Below are 20,282 nucleotides of genomic sequence, written 5' to 3'. Positions count from 1 at the left end.
TTTTCTCCTCAATCTCAACCAGTGGGTTGCGACTCCTCTGGGGGTCGAACAGTCGTTTCACAGGGTTGCCACTTTGGCTCCTCCTGACTTTCCTCCTCGTTCTCAACCGGTGGGTTGCGACTCCTCGGGGGGGGGGGGTGGGGTTGAAAGGTCATTTCACAGGGTTGCCACTTTGGCTCCTCCTGACTTTCCTCCTCGTTCTCAACCGGTGGGTCGCGACTCCTCTGGGGGTCGAACAGTCATTTTACAGGGTTGCCACTTTGGCTCCTCCTGACTTTTCTCCTCGTTCACAACCGGTGGGTCGCGACTCCTCTGGGGATCGAAGTCATTTTACAGGGTTGCCACTTTGGCTCCTCCTGACTTTTCTCCTCGTTCACAACCGGTGGGTCGCGACTCCTCTGGGGGTCGAACAGTCGTTTCACAGGGTTGCCACTTTGGCTCCTCCTGACTTTCCTCCTCGTTCTCAACTGGTGGGTTGCGACTCCTCAGCGGGTCGAACAGTCATTTCACAGGGTTGCCACTTTGGCTCCTCCTGACTTTCCTCCTCGTTCTCAACCAGTGGGTCGCGACTCCTATGGGGGTCGAACAGTCGTTTCACAGGGTTGCCGCTTTGGCTCCTCCTGACTTTCCTCCTTGTTCTCAACCAGTGGGTCGCGACTCCTATGGGGGTCGAACAGTCATTTCACAGGGTTGCCGCTTTGGCTCCTCCTGACTTTCCTCCTCATTCTCAACCAGTGGGTCGCGACTCCTATGGGGGTCGAACAGTCGTTTCACAGGGTTGCCACTTCGGCTCCTCTTGTCTTTCCTCCTCATTCTCAACCAGTGGGTTGCGACTCCTCTGGAGGTCGAACAGTCGTTTCACAGGGCTGCCACTTTGGCTCCTCCTGACTTTCCTCCTCGTTCTCAACTGGTGGGTCGCGACTCCTCAGCGGGTCGAACAGTCGTTTCACAGGATTGCCACTTCGGCTCCTCTTGTCTTTCCTCCTCATTCTCAACCGGTGGGTCGTGACTCCTCTGGGGCCGAACAGTTGTTTCACAGGGCTGCCGCCTTGCCTCCTCCTGACCTTCCTCCTTGTTCTCAACTGGTGGGTCGCGACTCCTATGGGGGTCAAACAGTCGTTTTACAGGGTTGCCACTTTGGCTCCTCCTGACTTTCCTCCTCAATCTCAACCGGTGGGTCGCGACTCCTCTGGGGATCGAACAGTCATTTCACAGGGTTGCTGCTTTGGCTCCTCCTGTCTTTCCTCCTCATTCTCAACCAGTGGGTCGTGACTCCTATAGGTCTCGAACAGTCGTTTCACAGGGTTGCCGCTTTGGCTCCTCCGGTCTTTTCTCCTCGTTCTCAACCAGTGGGTCGCGACTACTCTGGGGGTCGAACAGTCATTTCACAGGGCTGCTGCTTTGGCTCCTCCTGTCTTTCCTCCTCATTCTCAACCGGTGGGTTGCGACTCCTCTGGAGGTCGAATAGTCGCTTCACAGGGCTGCCGCTTTGGCTCCTCCTGTCTTTTCTCCTCATTCTCAACCAGTGAGTCGCAACTCCTATTGGGGTCGAACGGTTGTTTAACAGGGTCGGTGCTTCGTCTCCTTCTCCTCTCCTCGTTTTCAACCAGTGGGTTGCGACCCCAATGGGGGTTGAATGGTCGTTTCATGAGGTTGCCTCTTTGGCGGAAAAAAAGGAAATGCAAAGATACAGAATCGGGGACGGTGCTGGGTTTCAAGAGCTAAAGAAGGATGGAAAAGAATGAGGTGAATCTTGAAACAGAGTGGGTGGAGGTGGAAAGGGTTTCTGTTTGCATGCGTGAACAGTTTAGAGTTCCTTGAATGCAGATTTCAAGCACACATAAAAGCCAAAAGCTAGGTTGTGTCAAAAGAAGATGCTTGTATTGAATCCAAAACAGTTCCAGAACCTCATCATCCCTTGCCAACCAGCTTATGAAGGGATTGTGGTGGATGTAGTCCTCTGAAAGGAACATCCTTGAGCTCTGCACATCTGGTAGGGATTAGCAAGCGTCATGCAAACCCTTTGTTTGCATTCAGTCTCCCAAAGTTAAAAATAAAGCCAGGCACGAGATTGCTTTTTGGGAGGACTGGTTTCGTATTCTCTGTCTGACTGACTCCACCACAAAGAGGTTTTTTTTTTAATGCAGGGCTCTTTGTCTACGGCTTAAAATAATATCTTGCAGGAAGCAGCCAGGCTTTGAAGCTGCAAGGCCATTCAATGCTAATCAAGGTGGCCAATTGCAATATCCATTGTCAAATAGGCAAGAGGTCTTTCTCCCACCCTGGACATCATTCCACAGATATATAAACCCCTCTTGCCTAGTTTCCAACAGACCTCGCAAGCCCTGAGGATGCCTGCCATAGATGTGGGAGAAATGTCAGGAGAGAATGCTTCTGGAACATGGCCAGACATCCCGGAAAAGTCACAGCAACCCAGTGATTTCCAGCTATGAAGGCCTTCGACCACACAAATTCCAGACAATAAACAATCACAGCCAGTTAGCACCTCCCAACATAGGGTTCCCCTAGGCAGGAAGCAGCCAGGTTTTGAAGCTGCAAGGCCATTCAGTGCTAATGGAGGTGGCCAATGGCAAAATTCATACTTGCCTCAAGCAGACAAAAATTATTTCTCCCATCCTAGACATCATTTCGCAGGGATATATATAAACCCCACTTGCCTAGTTTCTAACAGACCCCTCAACTTCTGAGGATGCCTGGGGGTGAAACGTCAGGAGAGAATGCTTCTGATACATAGCCATACAGCCCGGAAAACTCACAGCAACCCAATATCAAATTGGCTCCACAAGTGACCAAAAAATGAAGCCCTTCTTGCTGTTTTTGGACTGTAACTCCCAGCAGCCCTGGGACCTGAATCACCAATGATGTGGGATGCTGGGAGTTGGAGTCCCAACAATATTCACACACACACAAAAAAGCACAATTCTCTTAATGGTTTTCTGACCTTGCTTGCATTTTGCTCCGTCTCCGCAGCAGTCGGAATTTGTGGTTTTTATGAAAATCCCTTTGTCAGCAAATTCCTATTCTCAAAGCCTAAAATAAAATAATAATCTTATGACCGGGTCACGTGTTTTTACTTAAAGCTTCTTTGTTGTTGTCTCTTTCTGCTTCTCCTATTAAGCTTCACCAAAACACAACAAGGCCTGAAAAACCCAGTAGCTGAGACCGAATGAGAGACTCCCTCCTGGGCATCTCAGCAAGCAAGAGTCCAAAAGTGGCAGGTTAAAACCCTAAAATAAACTGGGTTGTGGCGCAGCTAGGTAGTAGCCGACTGCATTAAATCACTCCTGACCGAGAGGTCATGAGTTCGAAGCCAGCCTGGGATTGGAGTGAGCTCCCAACCATTAATAGTTAATTAATAATTAATTAATAGTTTAGCTTGCTGTTGACCTATGCAGCCCGAAAAGTAGTTGCATCTGTCAAGTAGGAAATTGAGGTACCGCTTTATGCGGGGAGGTTAATTTAACCAATTTACGATGCCATAAAACCTTCCAGCAGCGTGCAGAAGAATGAGGAAGTACGTCACAAGTGCACGGCGAAGCGGCAGCTCCCCCTGTGGCCGGAAACGAGCATACTCTCACGAAGCCGGAAAGCTGGAATGTTAAATTGCCTCTGGGAGTTGTAGCTCGGCTAGGTCTCTACCCAAGGATAGTTTGGAGATGGACCACAAGTCAGTGAAGTTGTTCTAATATGGAAATGAGTTTTTCCGAACTGAGATTCAAGGGCAAAACTGGAAGGTCATCTGTTCCTGGGTCGATCTCGACTTGCTCAAGACGGTTCCTCCTGAGCCAAAGGCTGGTGCTGGTGAATAACGGGGGATTTCCGATGAGAGAAGAGTCCGTGTGACCCGAGAGAGAAAGAGTCACGGCTGCCGACATGACGCATCCCAAGCGGTGGAGGGTGAATCAAGGTGAACTCATCTCTTCTCCTGTTCCTGTTACCATGGACTATATATATATATACATATATATATATACATATATATACACATAAATATACAATACACACACACATACATACATATACAGTATGCACACACATATACATATAAATAGAGGGTGAATCAAGGTGGACTCATCTCTTCTCCTGTTCCTGTTACCATGGACTATCTATCCATCTATCTATCTATCTATCTATCTATCTATCTATCTATCTATCCATCCATCCATCCATCCATCCATCCATCCATCCATCTATCTATCCATCCATCCATCTATCCATCTATCTATCTATTCTGTCTATCTATCTATCTATCCATCCATCCATCCATCCATCCATCCATCCATCCATCCATCCATCTATCTATCTATCTATCTATCTATCTATCTATCTATCCATCTATCCATCTATATACACACATATATACACACATAAATATACAGTATACACACACACCTATACATATAAATGGAGGGTGAATCGAGGTGGACTCATCTCTTCTGTTTTGTTATCATGGAACACATACACACACACACACATACATATACATATAAATGGAGGATGAATCAAGGTGGACTCATGTCTTCTGTTTTTGCTACCACACACACACACACACACACACACACATGTATATACACACACACATACATACACACACACACATACATACATATACAGTACACACATACATATACATGGAGGGTGAATCAAGGTGGACACATCCCTTCTCCTGTTCTTGTTACCATGGACTATACACACACACACATATACATATATATACATAAATACACACACATACATATGTATGTATGTATATAAATATACATACACATATATATATACACACAAATATACAGTATACACAAACATATACATGGAGGGTGAATCAAGGTGGACTCATCTCTTCTTTTTTGTTACCATGGACCACACACACACACACACACACATACAGTATACATACACATATACATGGAGGGTGAATTAAGGTGGACTCATCTCTTCTGTTTTTGTTACCATGGACCATACACACATATACACACATATATACATATACATGGAGGGTGAATCAAGGTGGACTCATCTCTTCTCCTGTTCTTGTTTCCACAAGAACACATACATATACATGTGTGTGTGTGTGTGTATGTGGTTTTATACACACACACACACACACATATATATATATACACACACAGTGGTGCAGTGGGTTAAACCGCTGAGCTGTTGAACTTGATCAAAAGGTCACCGGTTCAAATCCGGGGAGCTGGGTGAGCTCCTGCTGTTAGCCCCAGCAGTTTGGAAACATGCAAATGTGAGTAGATCAATAGATATCACTCCATCGGGAAGGTAAGGACGCACCATGCAGTCATGCTGGCCACATGACCTAGGAGGCGTCTATGGACAACGACGGCTCTTCAGCTTAGATATGAGCACCAACCCCCAGATCCGGGCATGACTGGACTTAATCTCAGGGGAAAGCCTTTACCTTTTATACACACATGCACACACGCACACACATACATGTATATACCATACTTAGAGTAAGAGATGACGGGGATTTTTGAGGTTCCTCATTCTGATGCCAATTTGGTGGCAAATTCCCTGTGCAATTCACAGGGACCACGATGGGGAACTATGATTGCGTCTCCACTGTTGAATTAACACAGTTCGATACCACTTGGACTGCAAGTGCTCAATGCTATGGACTTTTGGGAGTTGCCATTTTGCAAGGCCTCCTTTGCCAAAGAGAGTTTGGTGCCGGACTACAAATCCCAGGATTTCCATCGCTGTTAAAGTGGTGCCAAATTGCATTAATCGTACAGTGTAGACACACCTTTCCAAATTGTGAATCTGAAGGCCTGCAAAAATGCACAAACGGCTGAATCTCAGCGGCAAGCCTCCAGATGTTTCCCCGCTTCCTTTGAGATCCAGATGTGATCCTTTGCCAAGAGGATCATGTGAGAGGCCTTCCCCTCCTCTTTCCCCTCCTCTTCCTCCTCTTCGCCTTCGAGAAATCTGAGTAAAGCTTGCCGGAGACAAACTGGGCATTTTTTCCATTTGCAGGCCAGACTTCCCCAAAACCTGCATAAAAACCCAAAGGCTGCCAAGATCCCTCCTGTTCGGGTTCCCTCCTTGCAAGAAGACCAGATCCAGCAGCAGAACCCACAGAGGTGAGTAAGGACCATCCCGGGAGTTGTAGTTTGGCCAGGTCTTTAGCCTTCTCGAGCCCAACGCAGTCCCAAGTGGAGTCAAACTGCACCCCTTTGCCCCTCTTCCTCTCCTCCCCATTTCCTTCCTTTCCTTTCCAGCTCCATAGACATTCTCCCCTGGGAATTGTAGCGTCTACGTCCCTCCATCAAACTAGACATCCCAGAAGTGGCCGTTCAAGTGATAACTCTATAGTATAATCAACATGTGATAACTGCATTTGTCCCTTTTTCTCACCCTTTCCTCCCTTTCCCTCCTCCCTTTGTCCCTCCTATTTTTCACTCCTTCCTTCCTTCTTTCCTCTCTCCTTCCTTCCTTCCTTCCTTCCTTCCTTCCTCCATCCATCTCTCTATTTCTCCTCCCTTCCTATTTCACCTTCCTTCCTTCCTATTTCACCTTCCTTCCTTCCTTCCTTCCTTCCTTCCTTCCTTCCTTCCTTCCTTCTTCTCTTCCCTTCCTTCCTTCCTTTGTTCCTTTCTTCCTTCCTCCATCCCTCCCTTCTTCCCTCCTATTTCTCCTTCCTTCTTTCCTTCCTTCCTTCCTTCCTCTCTCTTTCCTTCGTTCCTTCATCCCTCTCTCCTATTTCACCTTCCTTCCTATTTTTAACTCCTTCCTTCCTTCCATTCTTCTTTCCTCTCTCTTTCCTTCCTTCCTTCCTTCCTTCCTTCCTCTCTCTTTCCTTCGTTCCTTCATCCCTCTCTCCTATTTCACCTTCCTTCCTATTTTTAACTCCTTCCTTCCTTCCATTCTTCTTTCCTCTCTCTTTCCTTCCTTCCTTCCTTCCTTCCTTCCTTCCTTCCTCTCTCTTTCCTTCGTTCCTTCATCCCTCTCTCCTATTTCACCTTCCTTCCTATTTTTAACTCCTTCCTTTCTTCTTTCCTCTCTCTTTCCTTCCTTCCTCCAACCCTCTCTCCCATTTCTCCTTATTTCACCTTCCTTCCTTCCTTTTTCTCATCCCTTCCTTCCTTCCTTCCTTCCTTCCTTCCTCCATCCCTCCCTCTTTCCCTCCTATTTCTCCTTCCTTCCTTCTTTCCTCTCTCTTTCCTTCATTCCTCCATCTCTCTTTTCTTTTTCTCCTTCCTTCCTATTTCTCTTCCCTCCCTTCTTTTCTTCCTTCTTCCTCCATCCCTCCCTCCTTCCATCCTATTTCTCTATCCTTCCTATTTCTTCTTTCTTCCTTCTTTCCTCTCTCTTTCCTTTGTTTCTCCATCTCTCTCTCCTTTTCCCCCTTCCTTCCTATTTCACCTTCCTTCCTTCCTTCCTTCCTTCCTTCCTTCCTTCCTTCCTTCCTTCCTTCCTATTTCTAATCCCTTCCTTCCTTCCCCTCCTCCCTCCCTCTTTCCTATTTTTCACCTTCCTTCCTTCCTTCCTTCCTTCCTTCCTTCCTTCCTTCCTTCCTTCCTATTTCCTTCCTTTTTCTAACCCCCTCCATCCTTCCTCTTTCTTTCTTTCCTTTCTCCACCCTCTCTCTCTCCTATTCCTCTTTCCTTCCTTCCTTCCTTCCTTCCTTCCTTCCTTCCTTCCTTCCTTCCTTCCTTCCTTCCTTCCTTCCTTCCTTCCTCTTTGCAGCTTTTCCAGGATGTGGTGGGCACCCTTGGCACTGGCCGCCCTCTTTCCGGCCACCATGGCCACCGGCTACCCAGACGAGACGCTGGACTCTCAGTGGCAGCTCTGGAAGAAAAGCCACCGGAAGGACTACAATGGCCAGGTGACCACAAGAGCATTTTAGACCCAGAGGCAAAGAACGGGGTGACAGGAGGGCACGGGTTCAAATCCTGCCATTTCCTTATAGGGTCGGGAAGGGTGGCTGACTTAATCTCCTCCCACCAGCAAAGATTTTTATTATTATCATTTAGGAATTGTGGGAGTTGATATTAATCCTCTGCCGTTCCAACTATTAAAATGTCCAGGTTCCTTTTCCTCCCTCATTGGTTCTCAGCTCACTTCCATTGCTGCAAATCTGAGTTCAAAAAATACTTGATTCATTCAGAGATTAGAAGCAGCCATGGTGGCGCAATGTTGTGCCGGCTGAACTGCTAACCTGAATGTTGGCAGTTCAGATCTACAAGATGGGGTGAGCTCCCATTTGTCAGCTCCAGCTTCCCATGCGAGGACATGAGAGAAGCCTCCCACAGGACGGTAACACATCCAGGCGTCTCCTGGGCAACGTCTGTGCAGACGGCTGATTCTCTCACACCAGAAGCGACTTGCAGTTCGCCGAACACATTAATTTTTTGTCGTTGATAGATGGAAGAAGTCTCCCGAAGACTGATATGGGAGAAGAACCTGAAGTACATCAACACCCACAACCTGGAATTTTCTCTGGGAAGGCATACTTTTGAACTGGCCATGAACCATTTGGGAGACATGGTAAGAGACATCTGTTTGTCACAGCACGGGATGTTCCTCATTTCTGCATCTTGCATTTCGCATGTTGTGTATGGCACAAGGGGAGCGGAAGTTGAACACGGGCTATATTTGCAAATTTCACCACGCATTATCTCCGGGAAATCCCATTATCAGAGGTCAAAATGGGCTCCTTATGACGAATACTCATTTTCCCAATGGCTAGTTTGACCCTCGGAATTTGGCCCTTTACCAGATCGACCTTTCTGGCTTAAGAAATATATGAAATCTGTCCAATTAGGATGAAACTTGATATCACAAAGCCCGATGATTCCCTGTAATGTTTCCCTGAAATATACCCAGCTATCCATCACATTGTGCATACACTACGTTATCATCAGCGTATTGGAATTCTATAACAGATGTTGTTGTGACCTTGGCTTTGGCTTTCAGTCTGCTGAGGTTCAATAGCTTGCCTTCTGTCAATGTTTAATGAGAGGCCGAGCTTCTGCAAAGGTGTTTAGGGTAGCTTGTAGGTCTCCTTCTGAATGCACACAGATGACGTTGTCATCAGCATATTGGAGTTCTATAACAGATGTTGTTATGACCTTGCTTTTGGATTTCAGTCTGCTGAAGTTAAAGAGCTTGCCATCATATATTTCTGCAAAGGTTTTTAGAGTGGCTTGTAGGTCTTCTGAATGTGCACAGACTATGTTATCATCAGCATATTGGAGTTCAATAACAGGCATTGTTGTGACCTTGGTTTTGGCTTTCAGTCTGCTGAGGTTAAAGAGCTTGCCTTCGTATGCTTCTGCAAAGGTGTTTTGTAGAGTCTTCTGAATGCGCACAGACTACGTTATCATCAGCATAATGGAGTTCTATAACAGATGTTGTTGTGACCTTGGTTTTGGCTTTTTAGTCTGCTGATGTTCAATAGCTTGGAGTCTCTTAAGCAGAGGCCGAGCTTCTCATATGCTTCTGCAAAGGTGCTTAGGGTGGCTTATAGGTCTTCTTCTGAATGGGCACAGATGACATTGTCATCAGCATATTGGTGTTCTATAACAGATGTTGTTGTGACCTTTGTTTTGGCTTTCAGTCTGCTGAGGTTAAAGAGCTTGCCTTTGTATACTTCTGCAAAGGTGTTTTGTAGAGTGGCTTGTAGGTCTTCTGAATGCGCACAGACTATGTTATCATCAGCATAATGGAGTTCTATAACAGATGTTGTTGTGACCTTGGTTTTGGCTTTCAGTCTGCTGAGGTTCAATAGCTTGCTGTCTGTCAATGTTTAATGAGAGGCCGAGCTTCTCGCATGCTTCTGCAAAGGTGCTTAGGGTGGCTTGTAGGTCTTCTTCTGAATGGCCAGACAGCCCAGTTATAGAACTCCAATATGCTGATGACAACGTCGTCTGTGCACATTCAGAAGAAGACCTACAAGCCATCCTAAGCACCTTTGCAGAAGCGTACAAGCAGCTCGGCCTCTCATTAAACATTGACAGATGGCAAGCTCTTTAATCTCAGCAGACTGAAAGTCAAAACCAAGGTCACAACAACATCTGTTATAGAAATCTAATACGCCGATGATAACGTAGTCTGTGCGCAATGTGATGGATAGCTGGGAATATTTCAGGAAAACATTACAGGAAAGTATCCTGATTTGTGATATCAAGTTTCAATCCAAAGGTTATACTATAGCCCTACAGCTGCCTATGGAATCGTGAGATTTGTAGTTTCTTGCAGGATGTAGAATTCACAGCCAAGGAGCGCTAGTGTGTCACAACTACAAATTCCATAGAATGGAACTCTGGCTGAACATTAAAGGTCAAAGGAGTGTCGATTGTCCTCCTGCACAAATCTTTCTCTTTCCGTTTCGTTTTCCAGACCAGCGAGGAGTTGGTACAGAAGATGACCGGCCTCAAAGTCCCTCCATCCCGGAAGCCCAATAATGACACGCTATACATCCCAGACTGGGAAGAGCGGGTCCCCGATGCCGTGGACTATCGCAAGAAGGGCTACGTCACTCCCGTCAAGAACCAGGTGAGGCCTGGTTTCGGTCCCTGATAAATCCCCAAACTCTAGTTCGGTCTGACCCCAAATTTAATACAACATATTGATCCCCAGAAATGTGATATATGAAACAGACTTATAGAAGAATTAATAAGCAAAGATGGGCATTGAGAGCTCCTTCCATTGGAAGTTGACCTTCAGATCATGGGGAAGACTTCTCTGAACATTTGTTGGTCCTTCAACCGGAAGCTGTCAATGGAGCCATGCTGGAGGGCCAAAACAACTCTATTGAGAACACTTCCATGGGCATTTGTAGGTCCCTCCATTGGAAGCTGACCATAGATTCATGTTCAAGGAGCTAGAGATCAGTGGAGACATCTCCTTCCGTTGGAAACGTCCTTCCATTGGAAGCTGACCATAGATACATGCTGGAGGAGAGATCACAAGAGAGAAGTCTCCTTCACTGGAAAGGTCCTTCCATTGGAAGTTGACCATAAATTCATGCTCAAGGATCTAGAGAACAGCAGAGAGAAGTCTCCTTCCATTGGAAACATCATCCCATTGGAAGCTTACCATAAATACATGCTGGAGGAGATAGAGATCAGAAGAGAGGAGTCCCCTTCCATTGGAAACATCCTTCCATTGGAAGCTAGAGGAGCTAGAGATCGGAAGAGAGAAGTCTCATTCATTGGTAACATCCTTTCATTGGAAGTTGACCATAGATACATGTTGGAAGAGCTAGAGATTAGTAGAGAGATGTCTCCTTCATTGGAAACGTTGTCCCATTAGAAGTTGACCATAAATACATGCTGGAGGAGCTAGAAATCAGTAGAGAGACATCTCCTTCCGTTGGAAATGTTCTTCCATTGGAAGTTGACCATAGATGCATGCTAGAGGAGCAAGAGATCTCCTTCCACTGGAAATGTCCTTCAATTGGAAGTTGACCATAGATACATGCTAGAGAAGCTAGAGATCAGCAGAGAGAGGTCTCCTTCTGTTGGAAACATCCTTCCATTGGAAGTTGACCATAGATACCCGCTAGAGATCATCAGCAGAGAGAAGTCTCCTTCCATGAGAAACATCCTTCCATTGGAAGTTGACCATAGATACATGCTAAAGATCAGTAGAGAGATGTCTCCTTCCATTGGAAATGTCCTTCCACTGGAAGCTGGTCATAGTTATATGCTCAGGGAGATAGAGATCAGCAGAGAGAGGTCTCCTTCTGTTGGAAACGTCCTTCCATTGGAAGTTGACCATAGATACATGATAGAGAAGCTACAGCTCAGCAGAGAGAGGTCTCCTTCTGTTGGAAACCTTCCGTTGGAAGTTGACCATAGATACATGCTAGAGATCAGCAGAGAGAAGTCTCCTTCCATTGGAAACTTCCTTCCATTGGTAGCTGGCCATAGATATATGCTGAAGGAGCTAGAGAGCAACAGAGAAGTCTCCTTCCATTGGAAGTTGATCACAGATACACGCTAGAGGAGCTAGAGATCAGCTGAGGGAAGTCTCCTTCATTTGGAAACATCCTTCCCATGGAAGTTGACCACAGATACATGCTAGAGGAACTAGAGACCAGCAGAGAAGTCTCCTTCCATTGGAAACGTCCTTCCATTGGAAGTTGACCATAGATATATGCTGGAGATGAGCAGAGAGAAGTCTCTCTTCATTGGAAACATCCTTCCATTGGAAGCTGACCATAGATACATGCTGGAGGAGCTAGAGAGCAACAGAGAGAGGTCTCCTTCCATTGGAAACGTCCTTCCATTGGAAGTTAACCACAGATACATGCTAGAGGAATTAGAGATCAACAGAGAGAAGTCTCCTTCCATTGGAAACATCCTTCCATTGGAAGCTGACCACAGATACATGAGAGAGGAGCTAGAGATCAGAATATAGAAGTCTCCTTCCATTGGAAACATCCTTCTGTTGGAAGTTGACCATGGATACATTCTAGAGAAGCTAGAGATCAGCAGAGAGAGGTCTCTTTCCATTGGAAGTTGACCATAGATACATGATAGAGGAGCTAGAGATCAACAGAGAGAAATCTTCTTTTGGAAATGTCCTTCCATTGGAAGTTGACCATAGATAAATGCTAGATGAGCAAGAGATCAGCATAGAGAAGTCTCCTTCCATTGGAAGCATCCTTCCATTGGAAGTTGACTATAGATACATGCTAGAGATCCATAGAGAGATGTCTCCTTCCATTGGAAACGTTCTTCCATTGGAAGTTGACCACAGATACATGCTAGAGATCAACAGAGAGAAGTCTCTTTCCATTGGAAATGTCCTTCCATTAGAAGCTGACCGTAGATACATTCTAGAGGAGCTAGAGACCAGCAGAGAGAAGTATCCTTCCTTTGGAAACGTCCTTCCATTGGAAGTTGACCATAGATGGTAGAGGAGCTAGAGATCAGCAGAGAGAAGTCTCCTTCTGTTGGAAATGTCCTTCCATTGGAAGTTGACCACAGATACGTGTTAGAGATCAGAAGACAGAAGTCTCCTTCTATTGGAAGCTGACCATAGATAAATGCTAGATGAGCTAGAGATCAGCATAGAGAAGTGTCCTTCCATTGGAAACGTCCTTCCATTAGAAGCTGACTATAGATCCATTCTAGAGGAGATAGAGATCAAAAGAGAGAAGTCTCCTTTCATTGGAAGCTGACCATAGATACATTCTAGAGAAGCTAGAGACCAGCAGAGAGAAGTCTCCTTCCGTTGGAAACATCCTTCCATTGGAAGTTGACCATAGATAGTATGGGAGCTAGAGATCAGCAGAGAGAGGTCTCCTTCCTTTGGAAACGTCCTTCCATTGGAAGTTGACCATAGATGGTAGAGGAGCTAGAGATCAGCAGACAGAAGTCTCCTTCCATTGAAAGCTGACCATAGATAAATGCTAGATGAGCTAGATCAGCATAGAGAAGTGTCCTTCCATTGGACAGGTCCTTCCATTGGAAGTTGACCATAGATACATGCTAGAGATAAGTAGAGAGATGTCTCCTTCCATTGGAAACATCCTTCCATTGGAAGTTAACCATAGATGGTAGAGGAGCTAGAAATTAGCAGAGAGAGGTCTCCTTCTATTGGAAACGTCCTTCCATTGGAAGTTGACCATAGATGGTAGAGGAGCTAGAGATTAGCAGAGAGAGGTCTCCTTCCATTGGAAATGTCCTTCCATTGGAAGTTGACCATTGATACATGCTAAAGATCAGTAGAGAGATTTCTCCTTCCACTGGAAACATTTTTCCATTGGAAGTTAACCATAGATACATGATAGAGGAGCTAGAGATCAGCAGAGAGAGGTCTCCTTCCGTTGGAAATGTCCTTCTGGCAGGGTTTCCCTCATTTATGTCCTTCTCTGTCAGGGCCAATGTGGTTCCTGTTGGGCCTTCAGCTCCGTGGGAGCCTTGGAAGCGCAGCTCAAGATGAAGACGGGGAAACTTCTGAACCTGAGCCCTCAAAACCTGGTGGACTGTGTCAGCAACAACGACGGCTGTGGTGGCGGCTACATGACGAACGCCTTTGAGTACGTCCACGTGAACCGGGGCATTGATTCGGACGATACCTATCCATACATTGGACAGGTGAGACCAGCTGTTGGTACCCGGAGTCCTTTTTTATTTGTGTCCCACGTGTCCTCAGAAATGACATATATAGAAATGTGGATAGAGAAGTGTCGGAAGGTCTGTTTCAGCACATTGAAAGGATACTTTCCAAAATTCACCCCATCTTGTAGGACGAAAACTGTATGTACAACCCGACCGGCAAGGCGGCCAAGTGCCGCGGCTATAAGGAGATCCCCGAAGGCGACGAGAAGGCCCTGAAAAGAGCCGTCGCCCGGAAAGGTCCCGTGGCAGTGGGCATCGATGCCAGCTTGGCCTCCTTCCAGTTCTACAGCCGAGGTGAGTGTCATTTTCAACTTAATTGTTTACTTCCTCAAAGTTAGATTCAAATAAGTAAAGAACAAGGCGTTTATTCTTTGTAATGCAGAGCAACATAGATACAGTCATGTAAACAATTGCATTGACTCACACAATGCCCTTTGAGAGAGATTCAAATGATATTTAGGTGCCCACGTGGGAGATCTTCTTCCAGCAGCTCATGAAGCGAGAACTCAAACTAAAAATGTAACTGTTGCCAAAATTCCCAGGCTCAGCTAGTCTCTTGGGTGTAGCCCAACCAATCCACTTCGTGCTTTGCATTTTCAGTTAACAAACTCACCAACTGATATTTTTACATACCCTAACAGTTTTTAAAGCACAGGATGGATGACCATCTATCGGGAGGGCCTGCCCCACGGCCTCGCTGGATGGCGAGAGTGTGAGGCAGACGAGGAGGGCTCTGCACGAGGCCAGGCCTCGCGTGGAGGACCCCTCACGTGTTTTGCACCCTCACCGAATGGCGAGAGCACGAGGCAGGCTTTGCGTGAGGCCAGGCTTCGTGTGGAGGACCCCTTGCCTGCCCCACGCCCTCGCTGGATAGCGAGAATGCGAGGCAGGCGAGGCGGGCTTTGCGTGAGGCCAGGCTTCGTGTGGAGGACCCCTTGCCTGCCCCACGCCCTCGTTGGATGGCGAGAATGCGAGGCAGGCGAGACAGACTTTGCGTGAGGCATAGCTTCGTGTGGAGGACCCCTTGCCTGCCCCACGCCCTCGCTGGATGGCGAGAATGCGAGGCAGGCGAGGCGGGCTTTGCGTGAGGCGAGGCTTCGTGTGGAGGACCCCTTGCCTGCCCCACGCCCTCGCTGGATGGCGAGAATGCGAGGCAGGCGAGGCAGGCTTTGCGTGAGGCCAGGCTTCGTGTGGAGGACCCCTTGCCTGCCCCACGCCCTCGCTGGATGGCGAGAATGCGAGGCAGGCGAGGCGGGCTTTGCGTGAGGCCAGGCTTCGTGTGGAGGACCCCTTGCCTGCCCCACGCCCTCGTTGGATGGCGAGAATGCGAGGCAGGCGAGACAGGCTTTACGTGAGGCCTGGCTTTGCGCGGAGGACCCCTCGCCTGCTTTGCGCCCTCGCCGGATGGCGAGAGCGTGAGGCAGGCTTTGCGCGAGGCCAGGCTTCGTGTGGAGGACCCCTTGCCTGCCCCACGCCCTCGCTGGATGGCGAGAATGCGAGGCAGGCGAGACAGGTTTTGCGTGAGGCCTGGCTTTGCGCGGAGGACCCCTCGCCTGCTTTGCGCCCTCGCCGGATGGCGAGAGCGTGAGGCAGGCTTTGCGCGAGGCCAGGCTTCGTGTGGAGGACCCCTTGCGTGCCCTACGCCCTCGCTGGATGGCGAGAATGCGAGGCAGGCGAGACAGGCTTTGCGTGAGGCCTGGCTTCGCGCGGAGGACCCCTCGCCTGCTTTGCGCCCTCGCCGGATGGCGAGAGCGTGAGGCAGGCTTTGCGTGAGGCCAGGACTCGTGTGGAACACCCCTCGCCTGCCCTACGCCCTTGCCGGATGGCGAGAGTGTGAGGCAGGCAAGACGGGCTTTGCGCGAGGCCTGGCCTCGTGCGGAGGACCCCTCGTCTGCCCCACGCCCTCGCCGGATGGGTAGAGCGCGAGGCAGGCTTTGCGCGAGGCCAGGACTCGTGTGGAACACCCCTCGCCTGCCCTATGCCCTTGCCGGACGGCGAGAGTGTGAGGCAGGTGAGGCGGGCTTTGTGCGAGGCCAGGCCTCGTGAGAAGGAGCCCTCCCCTGGCCTGTACCCTTGGTGGCCTCGTGACCCCTCCAAAATGGCCAGGCAACCCCCCTGGGTGTCGCGACCCCCAGGTTGAGAACCGCTGCTCTAAAACTTGAACAGGAGTACATGAACAGGAGGATAGAAAACTTCTAGGATGTTAAATCCAAAGCCAAAGGTTGACTTGAACCAGGTAAAAGAGCACCCAGGCTTAGCCTCTCACTCTAACACATTGTTGCCTGAACTGACTTTAAGGCAAACAACTTGTTTGATAGACACCCATGAAATCATTCGGTTTCCCCTGGATTCCCTTCACAACTTTCCCACATAATCTCTCTGAACGGCGTAATCTATTTTCGGCTCTGATTTGTCAACAACTTGTTGTTTGATAGACATTCATTTTCGACCACGTTTTCTACTATACGTTTTCTACTGTACGCCCTTTTAAAAAAATAGGAAGTCAATGAGAGTCACTTAAAGTCAACTTTTGGTTTCCAACATTGACCTTTCCGAGTTGAAAATAACCCTGGGGAGAAGGGCAAAATGGGGCACCCCAAGTGACTTCCCTTCTATGACTTTACCAGGGGTCTATTATGATGAAAACTGCAATGCCGACAACATCAACCATGCTGTCCTTGCGGTGGGCTACGGGTCTCAGAAAGGAACCAAGCACTGGATCATCAAAAACAGGTAAGAAGCATGAATGAAAAAGTAATTCCTCCATCTTCTTAACTCCTCAACAGATGGCAGTACTGGTATGGGGCATGTACTGGCTTGTTCAGTAGACTCTCCTCTACAGTTCCATTTTGGTGAAAAGCCTTAGCATTGAACGGTTGTGTTGTTAAAGTGCGAAGTATGCAACCCTGCACAGACGGTCAGTCAATGCGACCTAAGCAACGTGCATTCCTTGAATTCTTGACAGCAGAAGGTATCACCGCAAAGGAGATTCATCAGAGAATGCAAGCGGTTTATGGGGATTGTGTTGATGTGAGGAGTGTGTGTTGTTGGGCGAGTAAGTTTAAAGATGTTGAGGTGGGAACATCTGACTTGCGTAACAAACAAAAAGTTGGACGTCCTGTGACAGCAACCACCAAGTTTCACAAGCAAAAGATTGACAGATTGATTCAGGACGATCGTTGTATCACTCAGAGAGAAATTTCAAGCATAATTGGCATTTCACAAGAACGTGTGGGTCACATTATTGCTTTGCTTGGCTATTGGACAATCTGTGCATGATGGGTTGCAGAAACAGAGTGTCGATTTTTTCTGTAACGGCTTCAGAAAACTGTTTCATTGTTGGCAGAAATGTATCCAATTGTCTGGTGATTATGTGTGGGACACATTATTGCTTTGCTTCGCTATTGGAAGATCTGTGCATGATGAGTACCCAGGATGCTGACGCCAGAAATGAAAGCACACAGACTTGAAACTTCAGAGACTGGATTTCACCACCATATGACATCCTCTATACAGTGCACATTTAGCACTGTCTGACTTCCATATGTTCCCGATAATGAAAGAAGACCTACGGGGACATCGTTATACTTCTGATGAAGATGTTGAGAGAACTGTGAGACGCTGGTTGAGGAAACAGTGTTGACTTCTTCCGTGACAGCTTCAGAAAACTTGTTCATTGTTGGCAGAAATGTTTCCAAATGTTTGGTGATTATGTGTGGGTCACATTATTGCTTTACTTGGTTATCGCGAGACCTGTGCACAATGGGTACCCAGGATAAGAGAACTTTGAGACACTGGTTGCGGAAACAGAGTGTTGACTTCTTCTGTGATGGCTTCATAAAACTTGTTCATCGTTGGCAGAAATGTATCCAATTCTCTGGTGATTATGTGTGGGTCACATTATTGCTTTGCTTGGCTATTGGAAGATCTGTGCACGACGGGTACCAAGGATGCTGATGCCTGAAATGAACACGCACAGACTTCTTCCGTGACGGCTTCAGAAAACTTGTTCATCATAGGCAGAAATGTATCCAATTGTCTGGTGATTATGTGTGGGTCACATTATTGCTTTGCTTGGCTATCGGAAGATCTGTGCACGATGGATACTCAGGATGCTGACACTAGTTGTGGAAACAGAGTGTTGACTTCTTCTGTGACGGCTTCAGAAAACTTGTTCATCATTGGCAGAAATATATCCAATTGTCTGGTGATTATGTGTGGGTCACATTATTGCTTGGCTTGGCTATCGGAAGATCTGTGCACAACGGGTACCCAGGATGCTGATGCCTGAAATGAAAGTGCACAGACTTGAAACTTCAGAGACTGGATCTCACCACCATACAACATCCAGATTTAGCACCGTCTAACTTCCATCTGTTCCTGATAATGAAAGAAGATCTGCAGGGACATCATTATGGTTCTGATGAAGATGTTGAGAGAACTGTGAGACACTAGTTGAAGAAACAAAGTGTCGACTTTTTCCATGACGGCTTCAGATAACTTGTTCATCGTTGGCAGAAACGTATCCAATTGTCTGGTAATTATGTGTGGGTCACATTATTGCTTTGCATGGATATCAGAAGATCTGTGCACGATGGGTACCCAGGATGCTGACGCTAGTTGTGGAAACAGAGTGTCGACTTCTTCCGTGACGGCTTCAGAAAACTTGTTCATCATTGGCAGAAATGTATCCAATTGTCTGGTGATTACGTGTGGGTCACATTATTGCTTTGCTTGGCTATCGGAAGATCTGTGCACGATGGGTACCCAGGATGCTGACGCTAGTTGTGGAAACAGAGAGTCGATTTCTTCCGTGATGGCTTCAGAAAACTTGTTCATCATTGGCAGAAATGTATCCGATTGTCTGGTGATTATGTGTGAGTCACATTATTGCTTTGCTTGGCTATCGGAAGATCTGTGCACGATGGGTACCCAGGATGAGAGAACTGTGAGACGCTGGTTGCGGAAACAGATTGTTTACTTCTTCTGCGATGGCACGATGTTGTTGCCTGAAATGAAAACGCACAGACTTCTTCCGCGATGGCTTCAGAAAACTTGTTCATCGTTGGCAGAAATGTATCCAATTGTCTGGTGATTAGGTGTGGGTCACATTATTGCTTTGCTTGGCTATCGGAAGATCCGTGCACGATGGGTACCCAGGATGAGAGAACAGTGAGACGCTGGTTGCAGAAACAGAGTGTCGACTTCTTCTGCGACGGCTTCAGAAAACTTGTAAATCATTGGCAGAAATGTATCCTATTGTCTGGTGATTATGTGCGGGTCACATTATTGCTTTGCTTGGCTATTGGAAGATCTGTGCACGATGGGTACTCAGGATGTTGTCACCTGAAATGAAAACGCACAGACTTATTCCGTGACAGCTTCAGAAAACTTGTTCATTGTTGGCAGAAACGTATATGATTGTCTGGTGATTATGTAGAAAAGCAAATAGCGGTAGTTAAAGAGCACATTCTAAGGATTATTTCTGCGTTTGATTTATTAAAATGTCCCCATTCAAACCCAAATAATTACTTTTAATTCCACCCTCGTAGATTCAGTCGGACAGACAACTGGATTGTTGCTGGGGTTTGGAGGACGTTAATGGGAGAGATTGCAACCTTTTCCTCCTTCTTTCATTTCCATTCTCTCTTTCTTTCCCTTCCAGCTGGAGTGAAGACTGGGGCGACAAAGGCTACATCCTTATGGCCCGGAATATGAACAACGCCTGCGGGATTGCCAATCTTGCCAGCTTCCCGAAGATGTGAGACGCTGTTCCCCTCAATCCTTTGTGTCCGCAGAAGGCCGGACTCCTTCGGCGGATCTCCCGAAGCAGGAATCGGGGATTTGAAAGACAGGTGTCAAGGCCCAATTGTATCTTATCTGTCTTTTCTTTTTTTGGCACCACGTTCTGTATCTTTTCTCTTTTAAAGAAATTGCGAACTTTGCTCAGAGTTTCCTTGTTTTTCATTCACTGGACCAAATCTGGCACAAATACCCCATACGCCCAAATTTGAATACTGGTGGGGTTGGGGAGGGGATTGTTTTTGTCATTTCGGAGTTGTAGTTGCTGGGATTTATAGTTCACCTACAATCAAAGAGCATTCTGAATTCCACCAATGATGGAATTGAACCAAACTTGGCACACAGTTCTCCCAACACCAA

The 20,282-nt window shown here is 47.1% G+C and overlaps 1 protein-coding gene across 1 annotated transcript; it reads left to right on the top strand.

Annotated features, from left to right (window-relative positions):
* Positions 1 to 5,944: 5,944 nt before the first annotated feature.
* Positions 5,945 to 20,065, top strand: LOC132764182 (cathepsin K). Its single transcript, XM_067472346.1, has 8 exons — positions 5,945 to 6,125; positions 7,732 to 7,870; positions 8,410 to 8,532; positions 10,387 to 10,542; positions 13,878 to 14,096; positions 14,249 to 14,414; positions 16,748 to 16,853; positions 19,786 to 20,065. The coding sequence occupies exons 2-8, from the start codon at positions 7,742 to 7,744 to the stop codon at positions 19,883 to 19,885; spliced, it is 999 nt and encodes a 332-aa protein (XP_067328447.1). The 5' UTR covers positions 5,945 to 6,125; positions 7,732 to 7,741; the 3' UTR covers positions 19,886 to 20,065.
* Positions 20,066 to 20,282: the final 217 nt, after the last annotated feature.

This window comes from Anolis sagrei, chromosome 12 (genome assembly GCF_037176765.1).
Source record: "Anolis sagrei isolate rAnoSag1 chromosome 12, rAnoSag1.mat, whole genome shotgun sequence".
Lineage (NCBI taxonomy): Eukaryota > Metazoa > Chordata > Lepidosauria > Squamata > Dactyloidae > Anolis > Anolis sagrei.
The sequence above is the reverse complement of the archived record's forward strand: the minus strand, read 5'-3'. Positions and strand labels throughout refer to the sequence as shown.

Coding starts and splice junctions, on each gene's coding strand:
- LOC132764182 (XM_067472346.1), top strand. CDS start 7,742: ATGTGGTGGGCACCCTTGGCACTGGCCGCCCTCTTTCCGGCCACCATG. Junction 7,871..8,409: donor GGAAGGACTACAATGGCCAG/GTGACCACAAGA, acceptor TGTCGTTGATAG/ATGGAAGAAGTCTCCCGAAG. Junction 8,533..10,386: donor TGAACCATTTGGGAGACATG/GTAAGAGACATC, acceptor TTCGTTTTCCAG/ACCAGCGAGGAGTTGGTACA.